The 13,400-nt window shown below is 42.4% G+C and overlaps 2 protein-coding genes and 1 pseudogene across 2 annotated transcripts; 2 read left to right on the forward strand and 1 right to left on the reverse strand.

Moving 5' to 3' along the window:
* Window positions 1–796: 796 nt before the first annotated feature.
* Window positions 797–1,949, forward strand: LOC114451638 (proteinase-activated receptor 3-like). Its single transcript, XM_028430409.1, has 2 exons — window positions 797–972; window positions 1,053–1,949. Exon 2 carries the CDS (start codon window positions 1,080–1,082, stop codon window positions 1,947–1,949), a length of 870 nt encoding a protein of 289 aa, XP_028286210.1. The 5' UTR covers window positions 797–972; window positions 1,053–1,079.
* A 3,366-nt stretch (window positions 1,950–5,315) lies between these two features.
* Window positions 5,316–6,817, forward strand: LOC114451639 (DDB1- and CUL4-associated factor 7-like; annotated as a pseudogene).
* A 380-nt stretch (window positions 6,818–7,197) lies between these two features.
* On the reverse strand, window positions 7,198–13,089 carry kcnh6b (potassium voltage-gated channel, subfamily H (eag-related), member 6b). The gene is made up of 12 exons (XM_028430790.1): window positions 13,018–13,089; window positions 12,339–12,496; window positions 10,915–11,340; window positions 10,404–10,797; window positions 10,076–10,275; window positions 9,752–10,004; window positions 9,476–9,669; window positions 9,274–9,379; window positions 8,939–9,202; window positions 8,588–8,768; window positions 8,190–8,394; window positions 7,198–8,102 (listed from the first exon to the last, which is right to left on the reverse strand). Exons 2-12 carry the CDS (start codon window positions 12,480–12,482, stop codon window positions 7,806–7,808), a joined length of 2,664 nt encoding a protein of 887 aa, XP_028286591.1. The 5' UTR covers window positions 12,483–12,496; window positions 13,018–13,089; the 3' UTR covers window positions 7,198–7,805.
* Between the last annotated feature and the right edge of the window lie 311 nt (window positions 13,090–13,400).

The raw sequence follows: 13,400 nt of genomic DNA on the forward strand, positions 1-13,400 counted from the left end.
ACTGGACACTCAACTAAATCCTTTACAAATATACCAAAATGATTTTTTAAGTGTATTCCACATCTTCAATGTGAGAAAGGAACTGCTAACTAGCAAGAGTGCAGACAATTTTGTAAAAGTAAATATCTGTAATTTACATTTTGAAGAAATATCTTTTGTATTTTTCATTTTTTTTTACCTTTCACACATGTTTAGCTTGTAGCCAGGTATGAAAAATAATGAGATTATTGGGAGGGTTTACCATGCAACCCCTTCTCTTTTGGGTCAGTAAGTTCCATCGTGTAAATGTGTAGTATAAATATATATATATATGTATAAATAAAAAAACAATCAGTTTGGTAGCTAAATTAATTGAATTCATTGTACCACTATGGAGGGAGGGGAGTGTAAGGACAGATATTGAGCAGATATTTCATGAAGAAAAAGTCATTTTATATGAAAATGTGTGTGTTCTGTTTACTGTGTGTCATTAAAATCGTAGAAAATATAATGATTCCACATCTTCACTAGGCTTCATTAAAGGTTGGGTGACCCTGCCACCCAGTGGTGCTGAGTGGAACTACAGCAAATTGGTTGATCATAGATGTAATCATGTATTTGGCAGCTAAAATATAGTCTTAGCTCATATTAGATAACACATCATTTTCAAAAATTCTGTCCAACAACAGTCTTTTTAGAACTTAAAGACATTTTTTAAGTTAGTGGAAAAAGTATAAAGGTACCTCTGTACCCTTGACCTTTGACCTCCTAACCACTGTGAATCAAAGGAAGCTTACAATAGAATGAATAAGTTCTTTTTTACATATTAGCAAATCAAATCTGCGTATTCATGTGTATAAAAACGTCACAGTGGCCAAGACTGGAAAATGATCCTCACTGTAACTTGCATATTCAAATCTATGTTTTCATAACCGAAACAAATTGGCTGCACCATCACAACATCTTGACCAAAATTAAGGTCTGATCTTCAAGGTAGGATGATAATTATACAGATAGTGATGTAAGAATGAATGTCACAGAGAATGAGCTAATGTGTTTCTGTTTAATTTCAGTCCATCACTGATCACTGCTGCCTGAGAATGCTCCTCCGTCCTCACATTCAGAATCTAACGCTTAACGTCAGTGAGCCCTCAGAGGACATGCTGGGACACTGTGGTGACATGTTGGCAGGTCTTTTGGTCTGGGCTTCTTTCAGCGCTCTCTTCTCTCTGCTCGGATGTCCTGCATGTGTTGCTGTTCTCTGGGAGCTGTTTCAGAGACACAAAGTAGGAACCTCTATTTCCCCCAATGATATCTTCATGCTTAACCTCACCATCATGGACCTGCTCTTCCTGTGTTTTGTCCCGTTCGGACTGTGTAACTTCCTCCTTTGGAACATCGAGACCTTTGAGATGCTCACCAACTTTCTGTATGCTTTAAACCTGGCTGGTCGACCCCTCCTGACTGCATGCATCTGTCTGGACTGCTACCTGGCTGTGGTCCATCCTGTCACCTACCACTCAAACCGGAGTCTGACTCCTCGGCTGCTGATGGCTGCTGCCGTGTGGACCGCCACTCTCATGCAGGGAGCCTTCTCCGCAGTTGTTGATGAACTGAACCACAGTGCCTGGGCCATGTTGGTGTATGTCATAGCTCTCCCTGTGATCATCATCTGTGATGCTTCCATCCTCTGGACGCTGAAGAAGTCCTATCGTGGAGGGGGAGACCTCCACCCCAAAAAGAAGAAGGCTCTCCAGATCATAGCCAACAGCATGGTCATGACTGTCATCTCGTATGTCCCTCCTGTGCTGGTTTATGTCTTCGGACATTTGATCATCAGTGATGACAAAACGTATGAATGCTATTTAGCCATACCTACCCTGATAACCCCGACTGCAGGGAGTGCAATCATGCCTCTGCTCTTTTTGGGTAATCTGGGGAGACTAAAGAGCCTCTGCTGCTTGGAGTAGCTTGATGGTTTGTGTCATTCACAGAAAGTTTGAAAAGCCTTAATAGTAACTGTAAAACAATGGTTGATGCAAATACTGATATATGCACACATGATTATCCACCAAACTGCAGAGAAGTTGTCTGTAGTGTTGAAAAAATGTGACTTGGCTGTTCTCAAAAATCTCTGCAGAGAGCAAACTACTGTCTCTCTTTTTGTGTATACTATTGTGCATTCCTAGAAAAGCTTCAATATGAGCTGTAGAAACATATATATGAGCCTATACACATATATATTTAATACTATTTTTTCCCATCACACTATTGTTGTTTTAAAAACCATATTCTTCTGCAGCTCGGTATGTAAATGATGTTTGTTTAAGCCTGCAGACCTGTGTGCAAAAAACTGTCATGAAAAATGATCTGAGGCTTTGACTATTTGCATTTGTAACATGATCATTGTACATTAGATTTAGATTTTTATGTTTGCAGGTCGGCTAGGCAGCAAGGAATTCCCTGCTTTAGCATATATACCTGCATAAACTGTTAAAGCAAAACTATGTGCACTAGCTTCCACACTAAGAGGTAAAAAAAGGTATGATGAAAGGGATGAGTTGAAAGAAACTGTATGAAACATTGTGGTTTTATTATAATCCTGCTTACTGGTTTTCAGTTGATGCTGTGTAAAATAAAAGTTGATTAAAAAAATCGAGTGTTTGTCATTAATCTAATGCTGTACATAGTGATTTGTTCACCATCAATGATAAAAGGTAAAACAGCTGAGGTCAACAACTTGTTTATTTACTTTATAATAAAAGCATTCATATTCAACTACAGGTCACAAAACACTCTTTAACAGCAAAGTATTAAGCACTATATAAATAACAGAGTTTTTTTTAAATAATATAAATATGCACGTATGACTTTGGCAGAAATTAGGATTTGCAGCATCCAACCTTGAAACAATCCAATTTGCCAACATTATATAGGTAGAGTAGAGGCATGATTGCAGATCCCAAAGAATAAGTCAGAGTAATCGGAATAGCGACTGCACATGCAAAGGCGGTGGAATCATGGATCAGAGGCAAGCCAAAGGAGAAGAGCACCACTGGAGGGAGGTAAAAGAAGGCACTCATAACCAGGCTGTGGATCAGGGTCTGGATGGCTCTCTGCTTCTGGGGGTGAATGTTTTTTTTGCCTGGCTCAGACTTTATTAGCGTGCGAACAATGCAACAATCACAGAAAACAATGATTACAATGGAAATTATGAATGGCACAATGGAAAAAACGGTGTAGTACAAGGTGTGGAAAAGGAGGAATGCAATCCCGCAGGCAGCTGTCAGAGTCCAAATTAAACCAGTCACCACAATCCTGGGGGTCAGACTCTTCCTCTGGTGGTAAATGATGGGATGGACCACAGCCAGGTAACAGTCGATGCAGGTACCAGCCATCATGAGGGGTCTTCCACATGAGCTCAGGGCATAGATTCCATTCCAAGTTGCTTCAATAGGCCAATTGAACCAGATGAAATGATTCAAAATTCCAGGTGGGATGAAGATCAAGAAGACGGCATCCATGATGGAGAGGTTCAAGATGAGGAAGTCATTTGGTGTGTAAGGAGTTCTCCTGTGCGCCTTAAGCATCTCCCAGATGATGTAAACTGAGGCAGGAAAACCAAGAGCAAAGCACAGCACTGTGCAAACAGCCCAGAAATACATGACCCCCACCGTTTGTGTGCACATACTAAAATCAAATTGTTTCCACACAAATCCATGAGATGTGCCAGAATTGTTGTTCAGCTGCGTGAAAAAATGAAGCGCAAGCAACATGGTTCGGTGGAGGAAAAAACCCTGAAAGAGGAGAGGCTCAGAAACATAAACTCACAAACAAAAAAGGCTAAAATCTGTAAAAAAAAAAAATCAAACTTCTCAGTGAATACAGAATACAGGAACATACTGTACCTTATTATGAGTGTGTTTGTGCCGAGTTCATGTGGTTTCTGCCAAACAGGTGCTTCTGCATGCATTTGTGTACATGCATCTTGCTGTTGTTAGCAGTTTTGCAAATCATATCTTTTATGAAAAAGAGGCAACCCACGAAGCATAGGAGGTGATAAAGGACCAACGTATGAAACATGATAAGTGTTTACACTGCTCACACTTCTGACTCTGCAGCAGGTTAGTGGTGAGCCGAGGTTTACATCAGGTCAGGTGTAGCTATGCTATGAAGCACCTTTTCCCCCCTAACTAATAACAAAAAAACTTTTTCACCTCCATCCATCCATTTTCTTTTTCTGCTTCGTCAGGGTCATGGCGCTGCTGCGGGATATTCCAGCTGTCACCTCTTTAATGTATGTAAAAATTCCTTTTTGCTAAATGAGTAAAAAAAATGAGTTCCCATCGACTATAGCCTCAAAGTCAGTTGCTAAAAAAATGAATTAATTGCAATCAATTTAGATGACTAAAAAGAATGGACACAAATTGACTGAATCAAATTATGGGTTGGACACATAAACTCCAACCATATATGAGCTGAGTTACCAAAGACATACAGGATTTATGATGTGATGCAAATGTCATCAGCATTTGCAAACAGTGACATTTTTCAGAAAATCTGTCATGATATGACATAAGAAGTGTTGTTTTAGGTGTCAGCAGGTGGATGGAAACACAAATGTGCTGTCATAGCTGACAAATAACCCTCTGGGGTTCCCCAAAGGGTCAGTGTGGTAAGTGATGTGTTCATGGTGCACACACAAACACAATCAGTCAATATAGCAGTGGGGACAATGAGTACTGTAGTGGAGTCAGTAGGTGCAGGGGATGATTTATTTATTTTTCTGCAATCATAAAAGGTAATTGATAAAGGGATAAAGGGTTAGTTGGGCACAGAAATGTCTTGCTGCAGCTGTCCTTAGGTGTGGAGTACACCATGCTGCCTCCGGTGGCTACTCTCCCTGCACACTGAGTTGAGAGCAGAAACTATAAGAATGCCAATAAGACAGTCGAATCAACATATATATATAGCAGGCTACAAATATTTAACACAAAATGTATCTATCTAACCCCTGAATTGCTCCAAAGACAATTCCAGTTGTTTTGACACTGATAATTACTATATTCATGAATGCACCACAAGCCTCTTTGACGCTCATCTTTATACTATTTTGGGTCTCCGGTCGCCGCCATTGCTGCCGTATTATGAACATCTTCCAGAAGCGTTTCGCCTTAAATTAGACACATTTAACACATTTTTGGATGTAACGTGCAGCTTTTACCGTTGAGAGAGCGCCCACAATTAAACGGACTAAACAGTTAGCGACTGCTGCGACGCGTTCATGGTCCACTTCTCCTGCTGGTAATTATTAGACTGCTGCCAGCTTTAAAAAAATGTCACTACATGAAAAGCGTAAAGAAATCTACAAGTACGAGGTGCCGTGGACAGCTTACGTCCATGAACTGGACTGTGCGGCCAGACAAACGCTTCCGGCTGGCGCTGGGTAGCTTCGTGGAGGAATACAATAACAAGGTAACTTCAAGGAGCACATGCTGCTACTTGTAATGGCAGTGATAGAGACACAGTCTGAATTTAACAGTTGAATATAAAGATGTAAAAGTTAATTTGAATTTTTTTTTTAATTTTGGTTAAAAGAATTAAAATAATTATTTTAACCAGCTTCATCAGTCTGGTTGTAAACTGGTTGTAAACTGGTTGGTAGACCGGATTTAGAGATATGAAAGTGTATTTTCTTGTTCCTGGTTCAGATAAGTAACACTACACTGGCTCACTGAAGGTGAGTTGTTATTGTGTCTCCACAGGTTCAGATAGTCGGCCTGGAGGAGGAGAGCTCTGAGTTTTAGTGTCGAAACACTTTCGACCATCCATACCCTACCACGAAGATCATGTGGGTTCCGGACACCAAAGGGGTGTACCCTGACCTGCTGACCTGCTGGCCACCAGCGGGGACTACCTAAGGATCTGGAGGGTGGGATGCTCTGCCTTTTCTTCTTTGTCTTCATTCCATCAGATTGTTGATGACAACATGTGCTTTAACATTGCAGGTGAGCGATACAGAGACCCGTCTGGAGTGTCTGCTCAATAGTAACAAGAATTCAGATTTCTGTGCACCCAGCACATGTAACATTATTGACTTGGTAAATACCCACTGAAAAACAGTATTTTAAAGTGTGTGTGTGTGTTGTGCAGGAACTTCCAGTATAGACACCACCTGTACAATCTGGGGGTTGGAGACTGGACAGGTGCTGGGAAGAGTCAATTTGTTGTCAGATCATGTTAAGACACAGCTCATTGCACCTAAGAACAAAGAGGTAAGCTGAACTACCGTGTCTAATGAAATGGAATGTGTGGTCAGTAATGATGCTAACCGGCTGTCTGTTTATGTTGCAGGTGTGTGACATCTCTTTCAGTCGAGCAGGTGGGGGTAGGGACATGTTTGCCTCAGTCGGTGCAGATGGCTCAGTCCGTCACCTCGAACACAGCACTATTATCTATGAAGACCCCCAGCACCACCCATTGCTCTGACTCTGCTGGAACAAGCAGGACCCCAATAACCTGGCGACTATGGCGACATTAGTTTTTAGCAACATTATTTTCTTCCTGTCATACTAAGATAAATCGATTACATCAAACCTCCTACCCTCTTCTCTGTCTAGTGGATGACCACCAGGCTCTAATCTGGGACATCCAGCAGATGCCCCGGGCCATCGAGGACCCTATACTGTCCTACACAGCTGAGGGAGAGATCAATAACGTCCAGTGGGCTTCCACCCAGCCTGACTGGATCGTTATCTGCTACAACAACTGCCTGGAAATCCTCAGTCTGAGCTGGAGGGAGAACATTGCCGGTGGGATTTTTAACAATCTTACATGACTCTGTTGACGTTGCTTATGAAGGAGTTTCAGTTTGTGCTCTTCATGTTGACAGAGAGGATGTCTGTAAATCTTTTTTTACTTTAGTGCAGATTTATACTAGAGTAGACTTTGTGATTAAAAAATGTCCACAAACAGGTTTTATTGTCATTTCTGCACCAATATTATTTATTCATGGCAACATTATTTTATACAGAAATAAATACTCCCTCACAATTTAAACCATTCTTAAGTTTATATTGAGTTTACATTGTTTCAGTGAGAGACAACACTGGTAATTATCTATAATACAGATTTTACAGTTTGAAATGATAGGTGGAAGATTCTTCTAAGTATTAAACATTAGAGAACATGAACCATGATCCTGAACGAGTGGGTCCTGAACACAAAGGAAAATACAAGAGGTAGAAAATAAGTCAAACTGTTTCGGTTAGGGCCAATTGTTCATAGACTCATTTTCACAAAGTGGGGCCAGATCAATACATGTAAGGGAGGCCCAATCCAGTGGCACATACCGTGTGTTGGTAGTTGATTAATGGATGCTGAAATTCCCTAAGATATGTTTGTGGTAAGTCCTTGATCACAGTTAATAACCAAATTTAATGGATCCTCATCTTAACATATTTATATGGTTTCCACACATACTGGTATTAAAGGATCTGTGTCGAGGATTTGTTAACCTTAAAAACACAATTAGGAATCAAATTATTTCTCAGCATGTGGGACAGATTTAGGAATAAGAAGTAGAGAAAATCTGAAATGACAATTTGTTAAAGAGCATGATAACTGGCATAACTGTCCTTTCAAGAGTGACTGTTTTCAAGTATTACTCTGGAGGCAGTCATCACTGATGATGTGTATTCCTGTGAAATCCTGTCCATATGAGTATTAATAGCTGAGTCTCTGTAGTGTGGAAGGTGGACTGGCCACATGGTTTCTTTCTTTAAAAAGTCTTTTAAGCAGCAGAGAATTACTGCTTTGACTGGCCGTCAGATGACAGGCAGCACAGGATCTGAGGCGTGTTTCTGGATTTCAGTCAGTCCTGCAGTAAGGTCCAGGTTCCCTGGTAGAGACGGGTAGCGAAGGTTCCCACCCAGTCTGGAATTTGCCATGAGGGAAGATTTGACCGTCACCTTGGGCAGCTGCGGTGGTAACTCTGTGTTGGTGTCAGCTTCAGGTGTGACGGTCATGAACATGGTGTCGTCTGACGCCACAGTCACATGGATACCGCTGGACAATGACTCTTGCGACTTTTTGTTGAATTTGAGATCAGTTTGGGCCAAGCTCTGAGAACAGAAATAATAATAATAATAATAAGTCCTCAGTCTTGACATTTGCTTCTGTTGAAATTGTTTCCTGGCATGATCCTTTACCTGTGTGGCTGCTCGGCTGTCCATCTGTAGGGGGGTGATGGAATACATGCTGTGCAGCACTGGAGTCCCAGTCCCATACAGACCAGGTGAATCAGTAGGGAGGGTGCTAGATGATACTGTGCTGTAAGCTGGAGGTACAGGAGCCATCTGCCTCTGGAGAAGCTGCAGAATGACGTTGATGTCAGCCGTCATCCGAGTTTCCAGCCTGGAAAAGTATGTTATTAACAGAGTTACCAAGAGTCTTCCATCCCTAACAGTGATTGGCCTTGATTTTTAATGAGTTTCTTGTATTGCCACTAGGTGCAATGAAGGGTCAAAGGACAAATGTAAGGTATATGTAGGTGATGATATGTTGAATCTGTTGCCTAAAAGAAGCTGAGATCAAAAAGTGAGTGCACCTGTTGAGCTGTGAATGCAAAACCTCAAGTCGAGATTCAAGCTCACTGGGCCTTTCCTCTGTGAATGGTGGAGGGTGGTACGAGTTGCGGACTGAGGAGGATCGCCAGGCTCGACTGGAAAACTGTTGAGATGGTCGTTCTGGCCAGTATTGATACATTCCCGAAACATTCAAAGGTGAGGCTAAGAAAAAATGTTAAGACGAGTAAGAAGAAGTAATTGGCGGAAGGACACATTGTACAATTCTTAAGATGTTTTTTTACAGTGCAGAGTAATACTTTAAGGTAAAGAATGCCTTCATGTCACAACAAAACAGCAGCAGTCCATTGAAGCAGAAATATTGTTAATCCTACCTTGGTGGCTGTGATCCAAGACTGCATCCCTCCCCACTGAGGTGCCACCTGTTGGCAGCAGTTGCACTACAGAAGGAGAGTAATCCCGCCTGGCATCCTCTGGAGGGTAAAGCTCAACTTTGGCTCTTTGGGCGAGAGGCGTTGCCAGCTCTTCACTTGACTGTGAACAAGGGGATCCACAGCTGCAGTGGTCCTCCCAGCAGGCCTGTGGAGGTGAGTGATGGAAGGACCGAAGAGGGTATGAGTCTTCATGATCGATTCCATCTGTGCGAGGGGAAGCCTGTTAGCTTATCTGGTATTTAGGTTTTGTGGCCATTTACTTACACATTTCTCACCCGGTCTTATGCGGCAGTCCAGAGAATGGATTCTGTGTTTTGGTTTGTGGCGATATTCACATTCATCACCAGAATCATCTGTTATTATTGGTGGCACTTGATCAGCCTAATGACCACAAAACATATTCATATTCCATGACAGAATACCACAAATACAACAATATACTTTTTTTATACAAGTAAATCTCCTACTTAAACGTACATCTCTCAGGTCAAAGGTTATCTCCAGATTCCTCCAGAAGTTGTCTGCAAAACCTGGGTAGATATCTAGGACCTCAAGCAGGTCATCCCTCAGTATGCGGTGCAGATCACAGTAGGTGATGGTGAGTACGTCGGAGTTGGACTTTCCTGGTTCATCGTACAGGTGGATAAGCTCACCAAAGATGTCGTTCTTTTCTGCAAGACAATGAAGGTGTCTTTATTTAAGTAGCTGCTTTTTAAAGAGGATTGCGGGACCTCATTTGTAATCACTTGTTACCTAATATAGCTACCACCACATCATCCCTGATGACCTGTATGGAGCCACGCGAAATGAAGAACAGAGAGTCCAGTATGTCGCCATAGTGGATCAGGGTATCACCTGGGGGAGCATGGACCGTCTTGAACCTTATACCTAAGGCTCGTAGGCATGCTTTACTGCCTCCACGGAAAGCCTTGCAGTTCTGTAGCAGAGATCTGTTCAAGTGTAAACAGATGTCCGCCTGCATAGACTCTGGAAACCCCTTCAACACCTGAAAAAGAAATTAGAATACTATGAGTGATTTGTTTTATAACAGAAGAACTAAACAATGTTTTGACTTACTGCATTCATGTCGATGCCGTTTGTGTAGGACCAGGCATGCTGAAAGTACTCTTCCAGCCTTTGACGCAGACCCCCTGGAATTTGGTGAAAGCGGATGAACTCTTTGACCCGCAGCATCTGAGTGTGGTAGCGTGTTGTACCAGAGTACAGCCGTTGGATGATAGCAGACACATTCCCAAATATGCTGGCATACATGAGAGCTGCAAGAGGCGCAAAATAGGACAAAAGACACAAGTGAGCACTCCATTTCTGGCTCAGAAGTATTACCCTAACCCTATCCATGGAATACCCCAAATAATTTTAACAATGTTAAATTTAGCTAACTTACATCCAATGACCATGACGCAGATGGAGAAGATCTTCTCAGAGTTGGTGTTTGGAGAGACGTTTCCGAACCCCACACTCGTCAAACTGCTCAGGGTGAAGTACAGAGCAGTGACATACTTGTCTTTGACTGATGGACCAGAGGTGGAGTCACTGTCATTGTACGCCTTTCCTAGTTGTTCGGCCAGGTTGTCCAGCCAGCCGGTCTCTGTGTAAGGCCTTTCCACAAAGCCAATTGCATACCAAATGCAAGCGAGCCAATGGGCTATAAGTACAAAGGTGCACATGAGCAAGAAGAGGACAGCAGCCCCATATTCTGAATAACGGTCAAGCTTTCTCGCCACACGGACCAAACGCAGCAGCCGGGCTGTTTTCAGGAGGCTCGTTAGGGTTGCCATCTTTGGTGTCCAATAACAGAGATGAAGATGTTTAGTCATTCTACAGAAAACTTTAAGATAACCTAAAAAATCTGCACAATGTGAAGTTCTGTATAGTAAGATTTGCTTAATTCTTACCTCGTCAGAGCCGGATCTGAAAATGAGGAGGTCAAATGGGATTGCTGCAAAAAGATCAATGGGAAACCAGCCTTTGATATAATGCTTGGCTATGCGGCTTGGCTGTGTGACCACCTCGTCATTTTGGTCCACGTACGTCGTTCGAAGGTTGATGACTATATCCACGATAAACAGCACATCCACCATGAGGTCCGCCACATTCAGAGGGTTGCACGTGTAGCCACAACTCCTCTGCCTTGAATCCCTGTGCTCGTCCAAGAGGAAGGCAGCTGAGTATGGAGTAAAAACAGCTGTGTAGAGGACCAGGATGAGAATAATCCAGTCCCAGAATGCCTTGAAGGGGCTGTAGTGAAGCAAGATCCACCATGTCGTCTCAGGCACCTGGAGTTTGTATTCAGGCAGCACATCAGACTCCAAAGAAAGAACCTATGCATGAAGAATGCATCGTAATTTTCACAAATAAACATTGTCATTTCCAAAAACTAGTTCTTGTTACAGAATGCAGACGAATAATCATAAACCTGACAGTCCCTGGATGCAAAGCGATCCTGTGCAAAAAAAACTAAATACAGTATTTTAAACTCCTCTATTTAAATACTAAGCAACAGACCTTTCTAGTAGACGTACTGTTTTGACCAAGTTCCGGTCGGAGGCTGCATGCTCTGGGATTGCGACCTTGTAGGTCTAACAAATTCTTGACCATCCTGTCATTGGTGGCTCAGCAGAGGGAAGATGTGGGTAAAGATAACATTGTAAAAGTTAAATAAATGCTTAGTATTTAGCAAAGCTGAAACGACAGTGTGCATAAATCAGCGGTGCAAGACCCGACTGAGTGCTGGTGAGCTGCTGGAGGGCTGTAATGATGAGTTGGGCGTCACACAGTTGAGTTCATGTGCTGCCACTGTCGTCTCGTTCTATCTCATCCAATTTCACATTGGAATATTCGCTGCCCTGAAAAATCTCACAGCCTTGCAAGACTAACAGATGGGGTAGCTATATGAATCAGATTTAATATGCTGGACTGCCAGGTGGACGACATTACAAGAATAAACAAGTGACCCCATGCAAGGTCAGACATTCCCTTGTATTTGTTTCATATTCACCACACACCATCACACAGAGGCAGTGATGCAGAATGCCGAGCCCGAGGGCTCCAGCAGTCAGGTCTGGATTGAACTGCGGCTCAATGTAACTGTTTTTCACACCCATCAGGAAAACATCCAGCAACCAAACCATCTACTGATTTTTCCACTAGAAGGTTAATTAATCGTCTTCCATCATAGCAACCACTTTATTTCTTAGAAATTTTGAAAACATGATCGCTGTGCACTCTTTAATATAGAGACTGAGCTTGCCCGGCAGGAACTGCATCACAGGGCATTGCAGTTTGGACTTCCAGGCTCTCAGACAGCCAGAGACTGTACCTGTGTGACCTTCTCTGTGACCTTCTGAGAGCGGTCCTTCACCTTGGAGGGACTGAGCAGCTCCATCGTGGGAGTTGGGGGTGAGCGGCATTCAGGACTCTTGATGGCTGGCCCTCCACTCCTCAACAGGTCTGAGTCAGACATGAAGTTCTGCTGGCCTGCAGATGATCAGAGGCACACAAAGGTCCAGGACCAGCTTGATAGAATTCATTTAACAAAGTTGTGTATTTAGAACTCAAAATACTAGCGTGTGTATTTAGGAGCAGTTTAAACAGGAGGTCAACAGAATACAGTCATATATTTAACCGACGGAACACACACCTATTTGTAGCTTCCTCATTTAGCTTCCTTGCTTTACTGGATTGTACTTTTGACATTTTGGCTTGTGCCTAAATTAAATTTGTTTCAGTCTATATCTGCAAAATCTCAATATGTATCCAGGAAAAGAAAATTTTACTGTGACGTAACACTTTTTGCTCGCCTTTAGGAAATTCCTCTCTGCTCTGATTTCCCACAATGCTCAACTAGCTGTGCCCCTCCCAAAAAACTCTGCCCTCAAATACTGGTTAATGTCAATACTTTACTCACAAAGTGTTACTACACAGGGAAGGCAGCACTTGTAGAAAGGTCCCCGGTAGTTGATTAAATCTTAAATCAACTTAAAGTAAACATAACATACCTGAAAAGAAACCAAAAAGTCAGATCCTCGTTGACTTTGACCCACTAAGCCATGACTTCGTCCGTCACAAAACCTTTTCTAGCTGTGTTGTTCAAAAACATTCACTTTCCTCTCTCATAGTAAATATGTATACAAATATACAAAAATCGCAGTGTGCTTGCAGATGTCGATGTTGAACTCTCCGCTCTGACACAGGTCAGAGGACTGGCCTGCAGCTCGCATGTTGCTGTGCAACATTCGCCAACACCGGAATTTAATCAATGCCATGCTATAGCTGAGAGGAACTGACAGAGAAATCGATGCCATTGATAACAGAGCAAATGGGCGCAGAGCCATTACAGTGGACTTCCCTGTTAACATCAAATTATCCTCTCGCTGTTCTT

The sequence above is a fragment of the Parambassis ranga genome, chromosome 19, assembly GCF_900634625.1.
Source record: "Parambassis ranga chromosome 19, fParRan2.1, whole genome shotgun sequence".
Taxonomy (NCBI): domain Eukaryota; kingdom Metazoa; phylum Chordata; class Actinopteri; family Ambassidae; genus Parambassis; species Parambassis ranga.

Excerpts from the sequence above, each read along its gene's own strand:
- LOC114451638 (XM_028430409.1), top strand. The coding sequence starts at position 1,080 with ATGCTCCTCCGTCCTCACATTCAGAATCTAACGCTTAACGTCAGTGAG.
- kcnh6b (XM_028430790.1), bottom strand. The coding sequence starts at position 12,482 with ATGTCTGACTCAGACCTGTTGAGGAGTGGAGGGCCAGCCATCAAGAGT. Across the intron at positions 11,341-12,338 it reads TCACAGAGAAGGTCACACAG|GTTCTTTCTTTGGAGTCTGA; the intron begins GTACAGTCTCTG and ends CTTCATGCATAG. Across the intron at positions 8,769-8,938 it reads CTTGGATCACAGCCACCAAG|CCTCACCTTTGAATGTTTCG; the intron begins GTAGGATTAACA and ends ATTTTTTCTTAG.